The 26,270-nt window shown below is 33.7% G+C and overlaps 1 protein-coding gene across 1 annotated transcript; it reads right to left on the reverse strand.

Annotated features, from left to right (window-relative positions):
• Nucleotides 1-352: 352 nt before the first annotated feature.
• LOC105212797 (uncharacterized) lies at nt 353-26,198 on the reverse strand. The gene is made up of 21 exons (XM_054229933.1): nt 25,525-26,198; nt 24,371-24,469; nt 24,226-24,309; nt 23,985-24,143; nt 23,739-23,924; nt 23,052-23,393; nt 22,788-22,988; nt 17,864-18,058; nt 15,166-15,264; nt 15,018-15,101; nt 14,778-14,936; nt 14,534-14,719; nt 13,848-14,189; nt 13,587-13,784; nt 3,697-3,876; nt 2,237-2,335; nt 1,859-1,942; nt 1,496-1,654; nt 1,177-1,362; nt 771-1,112; nt 353-698 (listed from the first exon to the last, which is right to left on the reverse strand). The coding sequence occupies exons 1-21, from the start codon at nt 25,714-25,716 to the stop codon at nt 516-518; spliced, it is 3,759 nt and encodes a 1,252-aa protein (XP_054085908.1). The 5' UTR covers nt 25,717-26,198; the 3' UTR covers nt 353-515.
• Between the last annotated feature and the right edge of the window lie 72 nt (nt 26,199-26,270).

The raw sequence follows: 26,270 nt of genomic DNA on the forward strand, positions 1-26,270 counted from the left end.
ACTTCTATATCACTATTTCGGTTGTTCGAAATAGGGAGATCTGAGAAATCTTTGTTTTTGGTCTCACAAAGGCGGGATATTCCAGAAGAAAGTGTCGAGATGATTTCACCTCGTCCTCCTCCGGACATCTTCACAGGTAGTAGCCAATAAGATTTTTTACCTAACAGCGTGGATCCCTATGGGACAACTACGGCTAACGCGAGGCAAACTTTGCTAAGAGCGAAGAGTTCGGTAGACCTCTTGTCCTTCACCTTGGGTCAGAAGGATCTGGTGACTGCGAAAAAAGGCTTACCGAAGCTTAATTCTCTAAATCAAGGCGTTTTTCCCTAAAGATTTATGCCAATGATAACCATTTCTTTATAATTATCTATAAATTAGTTTATTTGACACATATAAATGTTTCATTTATGTACTTAAAATTAATTAAAAATGCAGTTTCTGTGCAATAAATAAAATATTACAATTTATACTAGCCGTATTAAAAAAAAAATACTTTTTTACTTAAGATATATCACTTAAGGTCCTTTGAGCGGTGGCTCTGTAAAACCCTCATTTTTTGAGGCGCAACGGGCATCATATGTTTCCGTCGGTATAACATCACCACTTAATTCAATTAATTTGTCTAAGGGGCACTGGAAATCACAGCCTGGTACTGTCAGTTTCTCAACTGGCGCTTTGGCACTACTTCTAAAGTAAACCTGAAATCAAATGTGAGATAATTGAAGCTGGTTATGCAAATGATTTTTCAATTTGATGTGTGTATAACTTACCTCTACGTAATACTCTCCGGTACTCTTATTCTTGTGCAATTCAAAAATCGTCATCACCGAGTAACGTGGCAATTGACGCTTCCATATTTTCAGACTCGCCAGTATATTGACCACTGTCGTATCGTGACCTGTGTAAATAAACAATTTCCGATCACGCGGACTCAGTTTACCATCACGTTTTTCCAACATTTCAGTGAACATTTTCTTCAAAAATGGACCGGCTTTTATCTTCTGCATCTCCGGCGTGTAAACATTGTAAATATAACTTTGATCGGTTAGGTACTGCATTTGCTGAGGGAAGTAGTTTTTCGTCCATTCCGGTAGTCGTAGACCGAATTCTTGCTGTAAAAGTATTTTTTTGTTATTATTTATTGAATTGTTTTTTGTTTCGGAAATCAGTAAATACCTCAGCTAAAAGTGTTAGGTAAAGCGATTGCACGTCTTCCGGTTGTGTTATATTCATACCAGTTAAGTGGGATAACTCGCGTAGTATAGCGAGGTATGGTTCGATTTCGTCCTTTACTTGTGGCAACTCTAGCACTTCACCTAAAGCCTCAAAATAACGCGGACAAGGCGTACGCACCAACAGCAACTGAAAATTTAATTAAAGCACCAAATAAAAGTTGTTCAATATTGTTATTTATAAATATTTTGGTAATATAAAGCGAAGAATTCTAATATTGAATTCAATTTAATATTCAAATACTATCATAGTTTATACTTACCGAATCCTCATTGAGTGGTTGTGAAAATATCGGCACTGGTTGCCAATTATATTTCGGATTCCATTCCATGGGCGTATCTTTTGGTGGAAAGAAACTCGCCATCACCATTTGTAGGGTCATATGGGTGCGTGCAACCCCCGTCGCTTGTGCATGCACCAACTATTAGCAATAACATAAAACAATAACAAATATATATATAATTACATCCATATTAAATCAAGACAAAAGGATTCGCTAATAAAAATATATGCAAACATTATTGCCGCCCAGCTTTTGACCGGCTTGTACCGCGCTTTACATTGATTTTCGATGCTTTGCAACGTTTCGTTTCCGGTGTCAAGCGCTGTGCTGACCTGTACTTACGTCTGGACTGTAGTATGGCGCCATGAAGTCTGCGTAACGCTTGCGCAGCCACGTTCCAATGCCAAATAGCTCACGCTTGCCATTCTGCATAAGAGGCAGGTTGTTGAAGTCCAGTTTTTGTGAATAATGATTTCCGTCAAATAAATTTTGATACCACCATACATATAGTAAGTATGTGGAATGAAAAAGGGTGAAATAAACAAAAAACAATGTTAGTAAAAAGCTTGGTGAAGGGTATAAGAATAAATATAAGAATAAGAACCAAATATAACAAAAAGTTGATTTTTTTATTTTTCGAACCAAATTATTTTTTGAAACTCAAATTTGCAATGCATTAACATTACTTAGTGTATTTACTTTTATTTGACAATGACTTACATTGGTTATGTGCCCCCATCCGAACGGCGCGAATGTCTGGTTAATATGTGGGTCATTTGGATATGTGTCTGCGGGTGTTCGTGGTCCGTGTCGGAAAACCTAGAATTTTAAATATTAATCATACAAGTTCATGCTTATTTATTTATTAATAATGCAATTTTAATACGTTCGTATTATCGTTTTCGAACCGATTCTAAACTGTTTTACTAGTTAAAAACCAGGCAAGTCCAAATTCGCTTGTCGTTAATAATCGTATTTAGATTAATGCGATTATCTAATCGTATAATAGATTAATTAAAATCTCATTTTGCCTACATTGATGCCTAAGCAAGATTTGATTTCATACTCCTTAATCAGTTGAAATAATTTTCGCAGAAGGTCAGAAGCGGTGGGTTCCAGTGGTGCTTAATCTGGTTTTCTACGCTATTTCATGCTTGTATGCTACATTAGATTCTGCTACCAAACACTAAGCAGAACCTACTAAGCTGTATTATAAATGTACTATTAATTGCGATGCGCACGTTTGGTGTGACAATCCCGTAAAAAGTGAATATGGTGTGTGCGAAATTGATGTTATACAAATAGTAGGGTAATATAATGCGAGTGCAGTAAAGTGTTATTAAGCATTTTATAATGGGTATTTAAAAATTATGGTATACCATAAAATTTGAAACCAAGGCGAAGTATCTTTGGCAAGCAAAGTAAGGAATTTGTGTTTTTCAGATTGCAAATTTTTGTGCATTTGAGACAATGGACGATCATACCACTTTTAACTAACAGTGATTCAGAAATTATTCTTATATATTATATATATTATAAAAAAAATTAAATTTAGTTATGCAATTTCTTTTCACTCTTATTGTGTCATGAACAACACTTCTCAAACACTTCTTGATCCGTTTGTATACAGTTTGAAACTTGTAGAACCTGTTATTTTAATTTGAAACGGCATCAAAGTAAAATCCCACAAAGATTACTATTTATTTATATTAATGTCGATTAATATTTTTTAATCCATTTTCACAACTTTTTTTACAGGCACTGAAGTTTAATTAAAAGCACATACAATAATCTTATTGCGTGCTAAAGATGCTTCCTTGTAATATATTTTTATTAAACGTAAATCTGTCGATCACTTTTCACAAAATTAACCGCATTTAAAATACGTCCATTGTCACTTTTAAATGTCAATTCGTTGATATTGCTGACTTGTACTAATAATAATACATTACTAGTTATAAGTAAACACGAGCTTATTATATGAATGCACTTGCTTCACATGAAACACTATTACTTATCACTTTAGCGTTTTAATTAAAGCAAAACTGTCATAGCTGCAACTGTTTCAAGTGCGGCTTTGTGTAATGAGCTCGTGTACAGCATCGTGAGCCAAACGTGCGTAGTATTTACATACATATGTTTGTCGGCACATCTGTGCGTTTACCGTATTATCAACTCACCACATGTAATAATTCCAAAGTATCAGCATCAGCTTTGTCTATGGCAACGAATGAATAAGCGTTTGAACTGAGCAAACATAAGATTAAAAGTACAACCGCCACCGCTGCGCCAGCCATTGCTAGACGATGTTTATTAGAGAAATGTGTGCGCGACATTTCAGATTTTACTTTTATACGAAAATTTCAAAATTTCTATATTATTTGTTTATCAATAATACTTTTTTGTTTTAATAATGTGCGGTACGATTGTTGTAGTATACGTTGTCTTTTCGAAATTACTTGTCTTTAAGCCACATGTATGTATGTGTGCATGGATGTGTGTGTGTGTTGGTATATGTAGGTTTGCTGCTTAATATACATACATACGTACGTACTATTCGTGCGAGTACATTGCTAATTCCATATTCTAATGCAGTGCTAAAACCTATATTAAAACGAAAAATAATTATTATTAATACAGTGGCGTTGATCTGGGTCGCACTTGAAATACACTACACTTTAGCTTGTTAGTTGGTATGATATGCTTTGCTTTTTCATTATTATTTGCTTTAAACTTTTTTTACATAAAGCAAAATATTTTTTTTTATAAAAAATTCTGAGAATTTAGAAAATGTTATATTTATATATAAAATATATATTTTTCCCCAAATTAGTCGTCAAAAGAATTGTGTTTTACTTCACACCCCTCTTCAAAGAATTACTTTATGCACTATAGCTTAACAGTAAAAGTGTCTCCAGGTTGCAAAATAAGTTTATTAGTTTTTTGACTTCTGCAAAAAAACATTAAATATATTCAAAACGAAAGTCTTGGGTTGAAAATTGTGCAATTGCACAAATAAACAATTAATTTGTTGAATTTTAAAATTATATTCTGTTTCAACAATATCAAAATTTTTTGAATCTTAGATTTTAAAGAAAAAATACAATTTGGCTAGATTGAAAGTGTAAGGCATCCAAAATATTAGATTATCCGCCATTTTGTAACTAAATGTCATTATTTTTTGCAGTGTACTGTTACTATTATCTCAAGCTGATCTAAATAATAAAACTACATTTTGTATTTAGTATTTAAATTAGAAGTCATAGAAAAATTTAAGGTTCTATACCAGTGTGACACTTTCAAAAAAATTGATTTTTTTGGCTTATCCGATAGTTTATACATTCAAAAATATCCTGTGCAAGCGAGAAGGCCGTATTTTGATTAGTTCTGAAGAGCGACCGCTCGCAGCTATTAACCGCAATAGTTGAAACTCATTTATCTCGGAACGACATTTTTGGTTTTGGCATCTCTAAAAACAGCGTATAACTACGTTATTTTTCAGTATTTTTGTAGACACAAAATCCTAAAATATATTGGTCTACAACTTTGCTTCCGCCGTTTTTTTTTGTAAATTTAAAGCATTTTTCCACTTAGGACAGCCTCGCCGTAAGTATCCGAAAGCATTCGATGAGCCTCAGCCGCACTTTTCTTGAAATTAAAAAAGAAAATCAAAATTTCCCGCAAATGTCGAGAATTCGGCTCAAAAAGTGACATTTTCAGTTGAGAATAAGTTTGAGAACAAACAGATCTCTACAGAGTTTTGTTGGGTTAATGTTGACACAAATATTCAAATACGATATAAAAAAATCGATTTAATCGACCAGTGCTTGACCCTGAGACCTCTATTGGAAAACGGCGGAAGCAAAGTTGTAGACCTTAAAATCTGCAATAGCTTAAAATATACCTGGTTATGGCTAAAAAACTTCAAAACATTCTATCGAATACTTTCTTTTAAAAAAATATATCTAAAATCGCCTAATTTTTGATGGGTAATACCTAAGACAGACATATGGTTTCCATACTATAATATGTACTACAATAAAAGCTCTAGAAACCATGAACCAGCATAGTGACACACATGTAGTATATTGTACTATGTTTACATTCATCAGCTGATACAAATAAATTCAAGCAAAATGTAATTATGAATAACAGGCAGGAAAATTGATCCTGATTTAGTTATAACTTCAAGAAAACTTAAAATATTATTATCCAATATAATTATTAAATATTACATATTATTACATACATATTACATATTTTTCACATAATTTTTTTTTTCAAATTTTGTTTTTTGATTTCAATTAATTTTGAATTTAATTTATTTTCTGTATGTCAAAATGTCAGAAATCATATGATTGTGGCAGAAGAGCTTAAAGCTTTCGGTGTGTTCAATGCAATCCCTTGTAGTACATTTCACAACATCACAAAATTTCAATGGTTTCTAGAACTCTATTGTAGTACGGAACACCATTTGCTTTCAAACAAAATTCGGAAAACCGGTGATACACATATGGTTTCTGAACTACATGTCTGTCTCAGGTATTACATGGTTCAATTATTTTTCTTTCTTTGAAATATCAATAAAAATGAACATTAATCTCATGAAATTGAAAATAAATTATGTTTTATATATGTTCGACCACCTAATAAACGAACTTTGAATGCCATTTAATAAATCCAAAAATGGTGCTATATAAACACATACATATATGTATGTATTAGGAATAAATCGCAAACTTTAAAAAGTTTTTTAGCGATTGCGAAGAAACATTGCGCTTAATTGAAAATTCCCTGAAGATACTTTGAACTACAATAAAAAAATCGTAAATAAATATTTAGACAACTTATTGGGATTATCACATTTTGTATTTTATTTTGTACCAAATTTTGAGATTATATATGACATTCAGTGAAACTTAACCGCTACCTCCACTTCACTACACTTTTAGACTTTCACTAAACCTTTGCAAACGCTAAATAATTTTATAATTTTGAAAAATCTACTTTATAAGCTGAGCGTGTGCGCCTATTGTAGAGTGCCGATCAGACTCTTAGCGTATGCATTAACGGTAATTAAAATTATAACAGGTTTACCAAAATTTAGGTTTGACGTAAGGTGAGAGGCAATAAATGTCAAGCTTTTTTTTCTCAAACATAAACAATTCAAGCATACATACATACATACATACATACATAGGAACGAATATATTTTATTGTGTTTGGCGAAGTGTATAAGGTGTGCTCTGATTAGCTAAACGTTTAATTAACATTCTTAATATCCACATAGTTGCAGATGAGTGATAAAAAACTAATTAAATACATTTAGTACGTATTAGAGGCACACAAACAGAAGCGTTTTTAGTATATACTCGTATTTTTTAATTCTTAACTATTTTTATTGGCATTTACATGCAGGTTGCAAGCACTGTGACATTTATTAGTCTTGAATTAGCATTCGCACTGACGTCTCAACCACTTTTTTTCCGAATCTTTCTTTTTTCACAATTAAAACGCGAACGAAAAAAAAGAAACTAATGAGTATACAAGAAATTAAAACACACTAGCAACATATGGTGAAAAACCCCACAAAAAGTCTGTTAGTTAGTTCAACGCGCAGCGATTGGCAGTCGAGCGGCCGATCCGCGAACTCCGGCGTCGAATTACTGGCAGTGGATAAGTTAGATATCACACGAAACGCAAGTCGCTTGTTATCTTCGCGTCGATTTTACTGTTCTCTCATTATTATGATCTATTATATGTATGTATGTATGTGGCTACAAATGCGAGTATACCTATTGTATTCGAGTTGAACTCTCCGCTCAACGTAATAATTTATGTATTTTGTTTAATTGTATTGTTGTTGTTGCTGTTGTTTTGAGCGCCTTTTTTTGCCAGCACAACTGCAATTGAACAAATTGTAAAGCACGAGTAGGTTTCACTTTGCCCTTCAACTCTAAATTACACCTTTGTAAGTCGATTTGTATTTACTTCATTTATTATTTATTTATTTTATGAGTATAGTTACATATACATATGTATATGTATGTATATAGGTATGTATGTCAAACTGTGTATTTTATTTGTGTAAATTTATATTTTAACGAATTTTATGCGGGTGTCGAAACGCGCACACATTTCGAACAAAACCAAATGCACTGCATTAATTTGTACTTAATATAAGGCAAAATTGCTGACTCGCTCCAATTTAAGTAAAAAAGTTCCAGTTCCAAACCGCAAATTTAGCACGCGGCTGCTGTGTGACATTCGAAGGAACTTTGGATTCAAGGAATAACGTGTAAATTGTTGCTGTGCTTACATATACATATGTCTGTATGTACGCATATGTGTACTCACGAAAAAGGCACGGAGGCACAGGCACACCGGTAATGAAGTTATTTATACGCCTCTTTTATCATTTCAGCAATAAGACAAGTTTGCCAATAAAACAATAATTAATTTCGTTTTATTTTGGGTAGACTGATGAAAGATTACATACAATTTTAATTAATTATGTATTAATCGTTAGGAATTCGGGAGGAAGTAGCTATTACACTGTGTTCGACAGCTTCGATATTTTTCCGTTTCATTAATCGAGTGCAATTTTCGAACTGCATGCAGTGGAAGGCGGTGATTTTTTTTCGTACAAAAATAAGTTATAATAAAAAAATGTGTTTCGAGGATATTACGGAAATATTTTGAACATTAAACAAAAATTGTAGTTCCCGCTGCAAGAAACACATGTGGTGCTTTTTGTGAAATCCCGACGTATGCGTGATTGAAAAAAAAGAAGTGTCTTAACTATAAATTGTTGTAAGAATTGTGTATGAGTAAGCAATTTCAGAGATTTACAAAATTTACAAAAGGCATTTCAAAATGCGGGAAATACATTGAAGAAATGTGTGATTCTCTTTTAAATCTCTCTTTTTAAATGTATACATATACTGGTTGACTTACCAGTAAACATTTTTCGGATAAAGATTTCTTTTGCAAGTTTATGATCTCAGCCACAGCTTTTAGTTTCCAAAACAACCATACAGTAATAAATTATATGCTTCGAAAAAAGAGGAAAACAGAGTTCAACAAGTAAGAAAGGGCTAAGTTCGGGTGTATTTATTTATATATTATTATATTTATATATTATAAAATTTATTCAATTAATTTTATTCATATAACAAACAATTTGACTCACATATTCGGCATATATGTGATATAAAGTCTATTATATGGGTGAAGTTATGACCCGATTTCACGTATTTTAGGCACGGAGACATATTATTAAAAGAAAGATTTTCCCTCCGAATTTCTTCAAAATATCTGAGAGACTTACCCATATATTCGGAAAAAATAGAAGCCCAGAGGTCCTCATGTTTGATATATGGGTCTTTTAAAATGTATGGTCCGATTTTGACGCTTTTTAGAAGGGCGATGCCACACTACAAATGTAGTATTTGTGCAAAGTTCTGTTCCGATATCTTCACTAGTGCTTACTTTATATATTGTAAAGTAAACGATTCAGATTGTCTTCAAAGTTCTGGTATATAGGAAGTAGGTGCGGTTGTGAACCGATTTGGCCTATTTTCACAAAATATAATTGTATTTCATTGAAATTTGTTCAGTAGTTTCGGAGATATGATTTTTTATCCATACGTGGGCGGAACCACGCCCATTTAAAATTTTTTATACCATTTTGAGTGCAGCTCTTCTGTATCTGCTTTATTATGAAATTTAAGGTTTCTGTTGGTTTTCATTACTGAATTAAAGCATTTTTAGTAGTTTTCAACGTAACCTTTGTATGGGAGGTGGGCGCGGTTATAATCCGATTTCCTCCTCGGGATATAGGGAAATGCCTGAAAAAATCGACTCGTGAAAGTTTCGTTGATATAGCTTCAGTAGTTTACGAGATATGTACAAAATACTTAGTAGGAGCGGGGCCACGCCCACTTTCCAAAAAAAAAAAAATTACATGCAAATATGCCCCTTCCTAGAAAAATCGTTTGTACCAAATTTTACTTTCATAGCTTAATTTAAGGCTTAGTTATAGCTCTTTATGTGTTTTCTGTTATCGCTATTTTGTGGGCGTGGCAGTGGTCCGATTCCGACCATCTTCAAACTTAACCTTTTTATAGTGCCAAGAAACATGTGTTCCAAGTTTCATAAAGATTTTTACTCAAGTTACAGCTTGCACGGACGGACAGACAGACATCCGGATTTGAATTTTACTCGTCACCTTGATCACTTTGGTATATATAACCTTATATCTAACTCGTTTAGTGTTAGGACTTACAAACAACCGTTATGGGGACAAAACTAGAATAATTTCTTTAGCAACTTTTGTTGCGAGAGTATAAAAATATCATCCAGTTAGTCCAGGAAGGAACTATCACTTAATATGCAGTATCTTTTGAAGTTTCTTGTAGAGTCAGATATCAAGTAAGCCGAAAAGAATACTTGAATGAGTCAAAAAATTACTGTAAATATAAAATGTTGACTTGTCCACCATACGAAACTAAAAACCTATATTGAAGAAACATGCAAAATATGGAAGCATGAATCCTAAGATAATACAAGCGCTCATCGGTACAACACTTTTCAATGTAGCGCTTCCAAATAAATACACACACATAAGCAAATAAAGAACAGTAAAGCTTGAAGATGTGTATGAATTTTTTGAAAATGTTAGAGTACAATCTCTGAGAATAATAAATACATAGTTGGTCTTAGTCAGTTTGAACAGCACGAGACTTGCACGAGTAAGCGCGGCAAATATGCAAAGTCAACGCAAATAGGACGGAATGATAAGGCGAGAGCGATTAGCGGTTTTGGTTGGCGCCAATATTTACAATTGAAAAAATCTTATTTTCAAGCTATAATTAGCAATACATTACAGTGATATCAAAATCAGTTTTTGTTTTTATTTTTGGTGTCACATTAATCTTGATAATTATAAATCAAATGCGTTTTAAAGCGAAAACTGCGCTTATCTGATCTCTGATTATGTTTTGATTAAACAAAGCGTAATTTAATAAGTTGCTTTTTTGGTGGATACAACAAAGATCGGGAAATGTGAAACAAAACTGTATTACATAAGACTCTTTACAAATACATACATATATAACACCTCTAAATAAAAAAAAAAACATTTTAGCATTCATATAAATATTTATAGTCATCCCAATACACAAAGAGACTCGTAAATCTATAAGCGGACAGATGTTCATTTCAGTAAGGAACAATGAATTAACTATTAACAAGCGTCAAGTGGCGATATTCAGCCAGTACTAGGATATTATATACTTAGTTTTTTAAAATTGAAATTTGGAAACACCTATTTAAATCATTTTTGTATACAAAGAATTTTTTAAGTAATAAAAGAGAGGTATATCCCTCTTCTTATCTATAAAGGAGGCATATGAAAATTCAAATCTCAAATGAAAACATAAATGAGACATAATAAATAATAAGAAAATAATAATATTAAACGAACGGAAGCAATAAATTTAAAACAAATTAAAATCAATGAATTTATTTTTTTGCCAAACATATTTACAAACATTGGAAATTTGGGTTTATATATGTACATATGTCGTTAACACGCGATAGTCTGCGTCTGCGCTTAAAATTAGAAGTGCGACTTAACACAAACAGTTGGTTAATTATTTAAATTTTATTCTACAATCTCTGTGTTTTATTTGTCTTGATAAGGCTTTAATAACAATTTAAGATGTGTTTGTATTGTATATTGAACTGTGTTTTGTCGCCGCATAAGCAGTTTATAGACGGCACATGTAAGACAATAAAATGAACACGTGCTTGAATAGTATTAACTGACGTCAATAATAACAAAGTATTAACAGTATTGACTTTGGAAACATAAATAGTTGTTGAAAGTTATTCAAATTCAAAACAAAAGTATTGGCAGTAGTTGTTTAGATCCGTACAAGATGTTTGTCACTTATGAGAGTATCGGAATAAGTCGAGTGAACAACATTTCGGAGAGTAAGATAAGGTAAATGTTTTAACAATTGATTTACAACCTCTGTTGTCGTTAGTTTGTTTTCTTAAAAATGTGGGACACTGCATTGTCACGCCCAGAAAATAATGTTAGGCGTAAAAACTTTGGAAAGAATTAGGCCCCAAATTTATTATATGGCATGATCGCACCCTTAAATGTGTTGAACACATATTTTTATACCTAATCAACTTTTAGATCTATCCTAACTAAATCAAATCTTATCAAATACTAAAAAAACTGTCTAAATCGCCTATAACACATAAAGCTGTGTTCTTCAAAGCTAACAAAATTATGACATTTCGCAAAAAATCTTTTGTTCACTTCAACGATTTGGAAATTATATTATTATATATTCCATTACCATATTATCCTTCAAATCAGATTTATTTTCCATATCAATTTTATGAGTCCTTTGAGCTTATATTACTTCAACTCGGTAATTTTGGTATATTTGTACAGTTAATTTTCCATAACTCGAAGTAAAGTAGAAGTCAAATTTCATACAAATTACCTTTACATAACTCGGAAGTCTCTCTAACTCGAAGTGTTTTTTGTGAATTATGGTGATTCCAGTTAGGGAAGTTCAACTGTATATACACTTCTTTCGCCAAACATAGCGTGCTATATTTATGCAACACAATAGACAAGTGACACCCAATTGTAAGTGTAAGTATAAATGAATTTGACTTAACGTACACAATAAGAAATAATTCCGATATATATAAAATATTTATTTTGTACACAAATTTTCGATAGTCTATCAATGGCTTAGCCATTTATTTGTTAATTTTCTACGAAAATATTGAATATATTTACTTTCTTAACTGATCCAATCAACTACCTTCGTTAGCTAGTATCGCTGAACTATAAGTAGTTTTTGATAATCTTGTAACGTTACAAATTGCACTGTAACTAATTAAAAATTCATATTATATAAATAATATTGATGTAGAAGCCAGGCGTTCACGTTGTGCTCGAATGCAATTTGTTACCTTGAACCTTCTCAGGCAATGCGAAATATACCTATGGCTTATCTGTTCTAAGCAAGTAATGAAAACAAAAAACCCGGTATCAGTCTATTGAAGTTAATTTTCTATTTTCATTATTGTTATTATTATAAATTTTAATTAAATGTAATTATGCCATCACATGAGTGTATTTCGAAAACCATTTCGATCTACGATTCGCTAAATGAACGAGCTCATCGTAAATACTTTTTGTTTAACATTCTAACATTGTCGAATTTGTATATGAATATTCCTTATCACTAGCTCAGCTTTAGCTAATTAATCGTAAACAGTCGATAACTTTCAATACAGGATAGGTCATCACTAAAAAGAAGGAGGCAGAGTAAAGAATCAAATGTAAATTGCGTAAAAAAGGAGAATGAGATAATAAAAGTGAGTAGAATTGGTGAAACAGAATCGTAGAGGTAGGTATCAGTTAGATCAAACTTAAATCATATACATCACGAACGACAACAAGTCGAGACCAGACTATATATATTGCGTCCACTATTGTTCAAATACGAAATGTAATTCCAAATATGCCTCCAGGACCGTTGAAGGTGTTGACCATAAACATGAATATATTTGTCGAAATTTGAGAAAGTGTGTGAGGGTCATATGAGTCTAATTGCCTTTGAATAACGACCTTGTAGTAGAATAGCAAATAAATCGTTAAGGTTTCATGAAATTTAGGTAATGGGCTAACAGCCAGTAGTTGTCATAATCTCAAAGAAAATCTATAGCTTAAGATACAAGACAGCAAACGCCTGCTGAACGCTCCCGAGATTTTATCGACGCACTTTTGATATTCAGTTGTAATGTCTTTTGAATAGTAAAGTTTAGCCAACTTCAAAGTCCAAATGTAGTAATTTTAAATAAATATTTAATTTAATTAAAATTAATTAAAATTATAATAATTTGTTACATTCTCACATTTCAAATATTAAATTTGAAAATATACAACAACAATAACACATTAAAAATATTAATACTTTCTGCGTTATATACAAATAATTATTTTATGCTTTGTACATAAATTGTCTTAAAGTTTCTTTGAACCATGTTCCACCTGTCGCTTTGGTGGCTCAACGAAGGCGGGATTTTTCGCCTTACAACGTTCCTCATGCGTTTCATTTGGTATGACGTCAGCACTCAAGTCAATTAACCTATCTAACGGGCATTGAGTGCCACAATTCGGCACAGACAACAGCTCAGCACAACCGTCCTCACTATTTCGCAAATAAATCTGCAACACATGAATAGAAAACCATTACAAATAGCTTAATTAAGTATATAAGTGTATAAGCACCTCAACGTAGTACTCTCCGGTTTGCTGGTTTTGGTGCAACTCGAAAATAAGTGTAACTGCAAAGCGCAACATTTGACCTTTCCACAGATTCAACGACGCCAGTATGGAACCCACCGTCCAATCATGGGCACCATAGATGAACAGCTTACGATTGCTGGGGCTAAGCTTGCCGTTACGTTTCTCCAACATCTCCGCAAAAGTCTTCTTAAGGAAGGGACCTCCTTTAATCTTTTGCATTTCTCTGGTGTAGGCATTGTATATAAAACTCCGCTCGGCTAAAAATCGCATTTTTTCTGGATAGTAGTCCTTCGTCCATGCTGGTAAGGTGTAACCAAACTCTTGCTAAATATTGAAGGTACATATATTATTAAATTAATCAATGTGTATAATTAGAGAGTATAAAATGATATTGCTTATGAAAATACATTTTTCATTCATTAAGAGAAGGAGACAAAACAGTTTTTCATGTTTTTGTCCGTCTTTTGTATGTCCACTGTGTTCATTTTCTTTGGTATTCATATGACCTGTATCAAACTATTTACTATTGGTTACTTTACTTTTCCCAGAGCCCGGATAACAACATAATGCTCAGACCTTTTTTTGAGAATCTCACTCTCATAAAAAGGGTAAAATTAATTATTTGCATCGACTATTAAAAAAATGGGGACTAATAGCGGATCACTCACCTCAGCTAATAGAGTAATAAAGAGGGAATTCACATCATCAGCACTTTTAACGGGCTTTCCAGTTAGTTCGGTTAAGTTTCGAAACAGGGCTTCGTGTTGCGCCAATTCAGCTTTCACTTCCGGCAATTGAAATACTTCTTCACGTGCCTCGAAAAAACGTGGACAAGGTTTGAGAACCAAAAGTAGCTGAAACAAGTAAAGAATCATTTAGTATTAAATGAGTGGTAAATCTATAAATTCTTACCGAGTCCTCCTCCAATGGCTCTGAGAAAATCGGTATTGGCTGCCAATTGAATTCGGTATTCCATTCCATATCGGTACCGCGTGGTGCAAAGAAACTGGCGAGTACGGTGGAAAGAGACATCAGCGTACGACTTGATGCAGTTGATTGAGCGTAAACATACTGGAAATTTGTGTTAAAATATTTGATTAGTTTTATTTATAGAATTAAAATAAAGTGCATTGCAGCAAATATTAAACATACATCGGGAGAATAGTGCGGTTCCATAAATTTACCATAACGCCTGTTTAGCCATTCTCCAAGATGGTATAATTCGACTTTTCCTTTCTAAAACAATTTAAATTTTTTTTATATGATTATAGTTTTTTTTTTAAGGGAAAATGGTACTCACATTGGTTACTTGACCCCAACCAGTAGGATGAAATGTATCGTTCACATAGGGGTCATTCGGATAGGTGTTCACCGGAGCACGGGCGCCATGACGAGCTACCTGTGAAATTGAATATGAATGTTAATTTTATTTTCACTCACAATTATGCATAATTATGCATATAACGGGTGATTTTTTTGAGGTTAGGATTTTCATGCATTAGTATTTGACAGATCACGTGGGATTTCAGACATGGTGTCAAAGAGAAAGATGCTCAGTATGCTTTGACATTTCATCATGAATAGACTTACTAACGAGCAACGCTTGCAAATCATTGAATTTTATTACCAAAATCAGTGTTCGGTTCGAAATGTGTTTCGCGCTTTACGTCCGATTTATGGTCTACATAATCGACCAAGTGAGCAAACAATTAATGCGATTGTGACCAAGTTTCGCACTCAGTTTACTTTATTGGACATTAAACCAACCACACGAATGCGTACAGTGCGTACAGAAGAGAATATTGCGTCTGTTTCTGAGAGTGTGGCTGAAGACCGTGAAATGTCGATTCGTCGCCGTTCGCAGCAATTGGGTTTGTGTTATTCGACCACATGGAAGATTTTACGCAAAGATCTTGGTGTAAAACCGTATAAAATACAGCTCGTGCAAGAACTGAAGCCGAACGATCTGCCACAACGTCGAATTTTCAGTGAATGGGCCCTAGAAAAGTTGGCAGAAAATCCGCTTTTTTATCGACAAATTTTGTTCAGCGATGAGGCTCATTTCTGGTTGAATGGCTACGTAAATAAGCAAAATTGCCGCATTTGGGGTGAAGAGCAACCAGAAGCCGTTCAAGAACTGCCCATGCATCCCGAAAAATGCACTGTTTGGTGTGGTTTGTACGCTGGTGGAATCATTGGACCGTATTTTTTCAAAGATGCTGTTGGACGCAACGTTACGGTGAATGGCGATCGCTATCGTTCGATGCTAACAAACTTTTTGTTGCCAAAAATGGAAGAACTGAACTTGGTTGACATGTGGTTTCAACAAGATGGCGCTACATGCCACACAGCTCGCGATTCTATGGCCATTTTGAGGGAAAACTTCGGAGAACAATTCATCTCAAGAAATGGACCCGTAAGTTGGCCACCAAGATCATGCGATTTAACGCCTTTAGACTATTTTTTGTGGGGCTACGTCAAGTCTAAAGTCTACAGAAATAAGCCAGCAACTATTCCAGCTTTGGAAGACAACATTTCCGAAGAATTCCGGCCGAAATGCTCGAAAAAGTTGCCCAAAATTGGACTTTCCGAATGGACCACCTAAGACGCAGCCGCGGTCAACATTTAAATGAAATTATCTTCAAAAAGTAAATGTCATGAACCAATCTAACGTTTCAAATAAAGAACCGATGAGATTTTGCAAATTTTATGCGTTTTTTTTTTTAAAAAGTTATCAAGCTCTTAAAAAATCACCCTTTAAATAAAGTATCAATTAACATTGTCTGGCCAAATGTCTTGATGTTAATTCGTGAGCGTAACTTCCGAATTTCAAAAATTGTTATACACTACTCAAATATACGTACTTTTTTAAATTAACATATTGATTTTTTTGACCCAAAAAAATTGAATTTAAATAAAAAAAGAAACAAAAATTTCACATAATCTTAAATGTGAGTGACGCAAGAACGAAACAATAAATGTACATAGACATACATATATAGTATATATATAAAATATTTGATTAAAGATACTTCTCCGCTCACTTTTGTCAAACAAGAAATTCAGCGAATGTATTGAACTGAGCGTAACGATTAAATTAACTCAAAATGATTCTTACAAAAATGTGAAGATTTGTTTGAAATTATTGTTTTAACCCATTCTTAAGTGTTGTAATATTCGAATATATGTCCCAGTAACAACTTTAATTAAGTGAAATGCGTTGATTCATAATTTTAAAATATCTCATGTGTATCTTCGGTGCTTTTTCTGACTGCAAAAGCGGAAGCTTGGAATTGATTTTTTCGCGCGCATTATGATTAATCCCACTGAATAATATAGTTGTAATTGCATTACATTGAAAATTGTATCTTTGCCTTTCGCTAATACCGTTATGCATGATTTGCGGCTGATTTAATTTAGATCTATATCTCATCAGTTTCCTTTCAAAGTAATATCAAGTGTATTTTCCAAACAAAATTTAATTTCAGAATAATTATGAATTCTGTGTAAAATGATGAATGCTTAACACAACCTTTAAGAATTTGTGAGAATTAATAACCCAAGGCTTGCAATTGTCTAGTTTACTTTATTACGACAATCAACAATATATTCTTCTCTTCATTATGCAGTCAGTGATATAAAGAGTTCCCAGGGATTTACAAATATTCTTATTTCATATTCTTAAGCATATCAGCTAGTAGATCCAATATTATTTATCAGCTACTTTTTCAAAGTCCGATGTATCTATAACAGTGAAAATAATCGGTAACTGTACTATCAACCATGAAGTGATTGTTAGGAAGTTTCCTGTGATCTCAGTTTGTATTTGTCATAATTTATGAGAGATGTTCATCAGCTTTTAATTTATGGCAGTGAAATTAGACACTGTTAATGAATAATTGATTAACTATGGATACCGTGGACATAGAATGCTCACTTTTATACCATATCCTGTCTTAAATCAAAGGATTTTTGAGAAAACCTTCAGTAACACTTACAATATGCAACAGCTTCAGCGTTGAGTTCGAGGTGTTCACCGACACTGTTGGACAATTAGCATCGTTTATCCACTTATCAGCCTCTCCGCGCCCGCCAGCGGTGGTGTAAAAATAAATTAAAATTACAGCCGCTGCAGCAAAAATGCTCAACAATAATATCACATGTTTGCGCGTAATTTTTTGAAAAAACATATTCTATCAAAAGACAATAACAAACACACAAAAAAAAAATTAATTTGAAACACGTCTCGTAGCCAAACCGGTCATTAGCCGGAAGAAAAGTAATTATCGAACAAAGGAAAGCACAAAAGAGCACTAGAGACACAAGCTGAGATTTTGGAATATTTTTGTTTTAATTACAAAACTGCACTTAATTGACTCAAACGCAATTCAATCAGGCGTTTAGCACAGCGCTTAATGTTAAAATGAATAATTTTTGTTAACTGCTGCGTGTTAGAGACTCGCAGCTCTGTTTGTTGTATACACAGTTGTTGATAAAAGTGAACGTTCACCGACCGACCGACACTGCACTGAACCGCTTGGATTCGCTCTTGATTCTAAACTTTGCGATTGATTCAACAGCGGATTATATCTCAGAAGTTGAGTTGGTGCGACAGCAGCTGCCATTCAGCATACGAAATGAACTTCCGACGCTCAACGGTTTGTCCGGAAGGGAAATCAACGAATGCAACGAAAGACTGATTTTTCAACAGAACTGTTGAATTCTTTGAACCAGCTAACCTCCAGCCGACGGACCAACTTACTATCATAGACTGAATGTGGTGCTTAACTAGGAGTATATGTTTGTGTGCATTTACTCTTAAGTCTCTAGAATTATTCTCTAGATATGTTCATTTTACTAGTGGTGCTTGTTTAAAAAATTAATTGAGCCATTATTATAAGTATAAACAATTGCAAATGCTCATGTTTATGCATACCTCGGTATGTGTGTATCGTTTGATAGTTGAACATGCTGAGTAGCAAGCTGTCAGGCAACTCATAATTTTCATAGAATCTCAAACAGTTCAATAAAAATTTATATATACTACGTTTGTGTGTGTTTTAATGCAACATAAATGTGGATTTACATACATACATATGTACGTGTGTATATATGTGAGTACCTGGAAATTTAGATATTTAGTATTCGAATTAAATAGGTGTATGTATGAAGTGGGTGCAGCATTTCGACGAAATCGTGAATTTTTGCTGATTGTTAGTTAATTTCGTACTTTAATTTTTCATATTCATCAACAAAGCTTTGAGTTTTTGCTTTTGGATCATACTACCACAATGCAGGATCAGGTTTTATGCACGTTCCCACGACAATCGGCTCTATGTAACCGGAATGGACCCGGATTCTTATTTGGGCAAGAACTGTCAAATCAGCAGTGTTCCGAAGAACTATTCGGGTAATGTTTAATGTCGCTACAACAACAAGATCAGGTTTGATCCCGACCTCAACATGAATTCAAAGCTGCAGACAATGGTAAACTTCCGAGTGTATAGTGAGTATTTCAACGATTAAAATGCTCCTGATATAAACATGCCACCATTCAGAATTGAATTAAAACCTGCCAGTCATTTCAATTGTGGGCTAATATCACCACAAATGGGAGAGATAAGAGTCAATTACAAAAAGAAAATTTTGTTTATAAACAGTACTAATTTGGATTTAGTAACTCCAAATGCGACACCCTATACACAATTGTTTACGCTAAGGTAATGCATGCGAGTAAATAGTGAGAGATCAAAGCACTTTCGTAGTATATTTCATATAACTATTATATTTATTTTCACACAATTTAATTTAGCTTCAAAAAACAGCAGGCAGCAATTGAATATCAATACCTCAACATATTTTAAAAACTAAGCTGGTAATTTGCATTTTTTTTCGGTTTTCCTACGTCGGTGTAAATACATATGTATTTATTTTCCTGTTTGTTATTTAAAATTCGATGATTTCAATTTCATTCAAAATAATGATTTTATCAATTTAATAGTGTAGATCAAAGTGTGTTAAAAAACAAGTAAGGAAAGGCTTAGTTCGGGTGCAACCGAACATTTTATACTCTCGCAATTTATTGATATATTTTTATTATGATAACACACAATTTGATCCAATTTGAAAATCCTATATGACCCGATTTTAACCATTTCTGGTACAGAGACACACTATTAGAAGAAAAATATATCCTCTGAATTAAATTAAAATATCTGAGAGATTTACCGAAATTTTCGGTGAAAAATTACCATGGGCAACTGAATTCCGATTTCGACAAATTCCGGTTTTCACAAGTTACGAAACAGATCATATACAGTATTTCTGTAAAGTTTTATTTCGCTATCTTCATTGGTTATTTATGTATATTATAAAGTAAAGGAATAAGATGGAGTTCAAAATTGAGTTACGTGGGAAGTTGTCGTGGTAGTGAACCGATTTTATCCATTTTCCACACGTGTCATCAGGGTGTCAAGAAAATATCCTGAGATATAGTTTTTGACCCATAAGTGGACAATGCCACGCCCATTTTCATTTTTGTAAAAAAAAAACTGAATGCAGCTTCCTTCTGCAATTTCTTCTGTAAAATTTGGTGTTTCTGACGTTTCTCGTTAGTGAGATAATCCACTTTTAGTAATTTTCAACCTAACCATTGGGCGTGGTTATTATCCGATTTCAACTATTTTCATGGTGTGTGATGGGGTACGTAAGAGAACCGACTGCAGATTGATTTATATAGCTTCATTGATTTGCGAGATATATGCAAATAACACTTCCCCAAAAAAATTACATGCAAATATGCCCCTTCCTAATGTTATAGTTTGTTCCAAATTTTATAAGCCATAAATAAAGGGCTTAGTTATGACACTTTATGTGTTTTCGGTTTTCGCCATTTTGTCGGTGTGGCAGTGGTCCGATTTCGCCCATTTCCCCATTTTCGAAGGCAACTCTCTCACGGTCCCAAATGTGTTCCAAGTTTCATTAGGCTATCTCAATTTTTACTCAAGTTATCCGTTGCACGGACGGATAGACGGAAAGACGGACGGACGGACAGACAGACATTCGGATTTTGACTCGTCTCGTCACCAAGATCATTATGATATGTATAACCCTATATCTAACTCGTTTAGTTTTATGACATACAAACAACCGTTATGTGAACAAAACTCTAATACACTCTTAGCAACTTTTGTTGCGAGAGTATAAACAAGGGTATTTTTGGTTTTTTTGAAAAACAATTTTATTCGTTCGTCTACATTAATATTGTCGCCTTTAAAATAGTCCCATTCGGTATTATGCACTTATTATACTCTCGCAACAAAAGTTGCTAAGAGAGTATTATAGTATTGTCCACATAACGGTTGTTTGTAAGTCATAAAACTAAACGAGTTAGATATAGGGTTATATATACCAAAGTGATCAGGGAGACGAGTAAAGTTCAAATCCGGATGTCTGTATGTCCGTCTGTCCGTCTGTCCGTCCGTGCAAGCTGTAACTTGAGTAAAAATTGAGATATCTTAATGAAACTTGGAACACGTGTTCCTTGGCACCATAAGAAGGTTAATTTCGAAGATGGGCGTAATCGGACCACTGCCACCCCCACAAAATGGCGATAACCAAAAACACATAAAGAGCTATAACTAAGCCATAAATAAAGTTATGAAAATAAAATTTGGAACATAGGATCACATTAGGGAGGGGCACATTTGAATGTAATTTTTTTTGGAAAAACCAAATAGGTTTTTTGTATATGTCTTGCAAACCAATAAAGCTATATAAACCAAACTTTCTGCAGTCATTTCTTTTAGTCGTTTCCTTATACAGTCCAAAAATGAAAGAAATCGGATAATAACCACGCCCACCTCCCATACAAAGGTTAGGTTGAAAATGACTAAAAGTGCGTTAACTCACTAACGAGAAACGTCAGAAACACCAAATTTTACATAAAAAATGGCAGAAGGAAGCTGTACTGAGATTTTTTTACAAAATGGAAAATGGGCGTGGCGTCGCCCACTTATGGGTCAATAACCATATCTCAAGAAATACTCGACAGATTTCAATGAAATTCGGTATATAATATTTTCTTGACACCCTGATGACACTAGTGGTATATCGGCGAAATCGGTTCACAACTACGCCTACTTCCCATATAACTCAATTTTGAATCCTTCTGATTCGTTCACTTTATAATGTATACATAAGTAACCGATAAAGGTAGCGAAATAAAACTTTACACAAATACTGTGACATCACTTGTGGAAAAATTGTCAAAATCGAACCATGACTTTTCAAGGCCCCTGATATCAAACGTGAAGAACTCAGTGCCTAAGGGTAATTTTTCATCGAAAGTATAGGTAAATCTCTAAATAAATTGCGAGAGTATAAAATGTTCGGTTGCACCCGAATTTAGCCTTTCCTTACTTGTTATTTTTTAATTTTTGAGCTAGCCTTTGGCTTTTTCAGCGTTTTATCGTATGCTTGTAAGACGACGGCTTAGTGTTCTCTAATTTCTCTTATATATATATAATTTCTCTTATGCAAGATAGGACATCGTTACAGTATTGTTTTTGATCAAGAATTCAAGAACAAACAAAGAAGTGTGAGCTTTTAACATACGAAAATCGTAACCGCAAACTGCGTAAAGAAAGGAGAATGGAAGAATAGACGTGAAGAAGAATTGTTGAAACTGAATCGTAGAAGTAGATATTAGTTAGGCCAAGTTCCGATATGCAGCGGAAGGTATTAATTCTTTCGCTATAAAATTTTAAACAAATATGGTTATTTAAACCATAAATTTAATAAATTATAATAATATGTTATTTTCCCTCTTTTTTATTTCAAACATTCACAAATTTAAAATATTAATACTTTCTGCGCTATATACAAATAATTGTTTATACATATTATACATTCATTTTCCTAAAGTAGTTTTAAACCATGTTCCACCGGTAGCTTTGGTAGCTCAACGAAGGCGGGATTTTTCGCCTTGCAACGCTCCTCATGCGTTTCATTTGGTATGATGTCAGCGCTCAAGTCAATTAACCTATCTAACGGGCATTGAGTGCCACAATTCGGCACAGACAATAGCTCAGCACAACCGTCCTCATTATTTCGCAAATAAATCTGCAACACATGAATAGAAAACCATTACAAATAGCTTAATTAAGTATATAAGTGTATAAGCACCTCAACGTAGTACTCTCCGGTTTGCTGGTTTTGGTGCAACTCGAAAATAAGTGTAACTGCAAAGCGCAACATTTGACCCTTCCACAGATTCAACGACGCCAGTATGGAACCCACCGTCCAATCATGGGCACCATAGATGAACAGCTTACGATTGCTGGGGCTAAGCTTGCCGTTACGCTTCTTCAACATCTCCGCAAACGTCTTCTTAAGGAAGGGACCGCCTTTAATCTTTTGCATTTCTCTGGTGTAGGCATTGTATATAAAACTCTGCTCGGCTAAAATTTGCATTTTTTCTGGATAGTAATCTTTCGTCCAGGCTGGTAGGGTGTAACCAAACTCTTGCTAAATATTGAAGGTACATATATTATTAAATTAATCAATGTGTATAATTAGAGAGTATAAAATGATATTGCTTATGAAAATACATTTTTCATTTATTAAGAGAAGGAGACAAAACAGTTTTTCATGTTTTTGTCCGTCTTTTGTATGTCCAATGTGTTCATTTTCTTTGGTATTCATATGACCTGTATCAAACTATTTACTATTGGTTACTTTACTTTTCCCAGAGCCCGGATAACAACATAACGCTCAGACCTTTTTTTTGAGAATCTCACTCTCATAAAAAGGGTAAATTTAATTATTTGCATCGACTATTGAAAAAATGGGGACTAATAGCGAATTACTCACCTCAGCTAACAGATTAATAAAGAGGGAATTCACATCATTAACACTTTCAATGGGCTCTCCAGTTAGTTCGGTCAAGTTTCGAAACAGGGCTTCGTGTTGCGCCAATTCAGCTTTCACTTCCGGCAATTGAAATACTTCTTCACGTGCCTCGAAAAAACGTGGACAGGGTTTGAGAACAAAAAGTAGCTGAAACAAGTAAAGGATCTTTTAGTATTATCTCTGAGTCGTAACTCTGTCAATTCTTACCGAGTCCTCCTCCAATGGCTCTGAGAAAATCGGTATTGGCTGCCAATTGAATTCGGTATTCCATTCCATATCGGTACCGCGTGGTGCAAAGAAACTGGCGAGTACAGTGGAAAGAGACATCAGCGTACGACCTGTTGCAGTTGATTGAGCGTAAACATACTGGAAATTTGTTTTAAAAAATTTGATTAGTTTTTTTCTATAGAATTAAAATAAAGTGCATTGCAACAAATATTAAACATACATCAGGAGAATAGTGCGGTTCCATAAATTCACTATAACGCCTGCGTAGCCATTCTCCAAGATGATATAATTCGACTTTACCTTTCTAAAACAATTTAAATTTTTTTTATATGATTATAGTTTTTTTAAGTGAAAATGTTACTCACATTGGTTACTTGACCCCAACCAGTAGGATGAAATGTATCGTTTACATGGGGATCATTCGGATAGGTGTTAATCGGTGTGCGGGCGCCATGACGAACTACCTGTGTAATTGAATATATTCATATTAATTTTATTTTCATTGATAATTATGAAAGTATGCATATAAATAAATTATCAATTAACATTGTCTGTCCAAATGTCTTGTTAGTTCATATTTTTTTATATTTTTGATGACCCAAAAAAATTAAATTAAAATAAAAAGAAACAAGAATTTCAATTTAACTAAAATGTACATATACATGCTATGTATATATGTAATATTTGTGCTGTTGTACTGTTTATGATTAAAGGTGCTTCCCAGCTGACTTTAGTCAAACAGGAATATCAGCGAATGTATTGAACTCAGCGTAACGATTTATTTAACTTAAAATGGTTCTTATAAAAATGAGAAGATTTATTTGACATTATTGTTTTAACACATGCGAAAACTATTGCGCACATGAACAGATATTTCCCAAAAAGTGTTAATTCCCGAATAATTACGAATTCTGTGTAATATGAAGAATGGTTAACACAAGTAATATGTATTCAGGTGTAAGCATTATAAAACTCGTAATGTTAGTATTTTTATGACAACGTTACCAAAATAACATGAAGATTAATTAATTATAACCGGATTTTTATTCAGTATCATGAGAGAATTAATAGCGCAAGGCTATAATAGCAAGCTAGTTACTTTAATACTTACAACAGATTTCACAATTAACTGTATTATAGACTATATTTTATCATCATTTATGTTATTTTGTCCTCATTATGTAGCCAGAAATGGAATGGGGACTTTACAAATACCATTATTTCATTGAATACTAAATCAACTTTTGGGTTCTATAAAAACTACTAACTCCTTATACACAACTCGATGCATCTCTAACGATCTAAGGACTAGTACTATCAACCACGAACTGATTGTTGAGAAGTGAACTCAGTCAGTAATTTATGAGAGATGCTCATAGGTTTTGCATGGAAATTCTAATTTATTAAATGAACATCGATATGTGGAGTGAACAGTATACAGCTTCGAATATTTGCTTACTGTCTTTACTATTTCTTATTACATCAAAGGATTTGTGAGAAAACCTTCAGTGATACTTACAATATGCAACAGCTTCAGCGTGGAGTTTGAGGTGTTCACCGACACTGTGGGACAATTACCATCATTTATCCTCTTATCAGTTTCTCCGTGCTCGCCAGCCGTGGTGTACAAATAAATCACAATTACAGCTATTGCAGCAAAAATGCTCAACAATAATATCACATGTTTGCGCGCAAATTTTTGAAAAAACATATTCTAAAAAAAGACAATAACAAACACAAAAGTAGCTGATTTGAAACACGTCTCGTAGCGAAACCGGTCGTTAGCCGAAAGAAAAGTAATTATCGAACAAACGAAAGCACAAAAGAGTGCTAATTAATATTAGTGATACAAGTTGAGATCTTTAAATATTTTTTGTTTTAATTACAAAACTGCACTTAAATGTTTCATACACAATTCAACCAGGCGTTTAGATCAGCGCTTAGTGTTAAAATGGATAATTTTTGTGAACTGCTGAGTGTTAGAGACGCACAGCTCTAGTTGTATACACAGTCTTTGATAAAGATGAACGTTCACCGACCGACCTGAACCGCGTGGATTCGCTCTTGATTCTAAACTTTGCGACTGATTCGACAACGGATTATATTTTAGAAGTTTAGTTGGCGCGACAGCAACTGCCATTCAGCATACGAAATGAACTTCCGTCGCTCAGCGGTTTGTCCGGAAGGGAAATCAACGAATGCAACGAAAGACTGATTTTTCAACAGAACTGTTGAATTCTTTGAACCAGGTAACGTTCAGTTGAC

Source organism: Zeugodacus cucurbitae, chromosome 4, assembly GCF_028554725.1.
Source record: "Zeugodacus cucurbitae isolate PBARC_wt_2022May chromosome 4, idZeuCucr1.2, whole genome shotgun sequence".
Taxonomy (NCBI): domain Eukaryota; kingdom Metazoa; phylum Arthropoda; class Insecta; order Diptera; family Tephritidae; genus Zeugodacus; species Zeugodacus cucurbitae.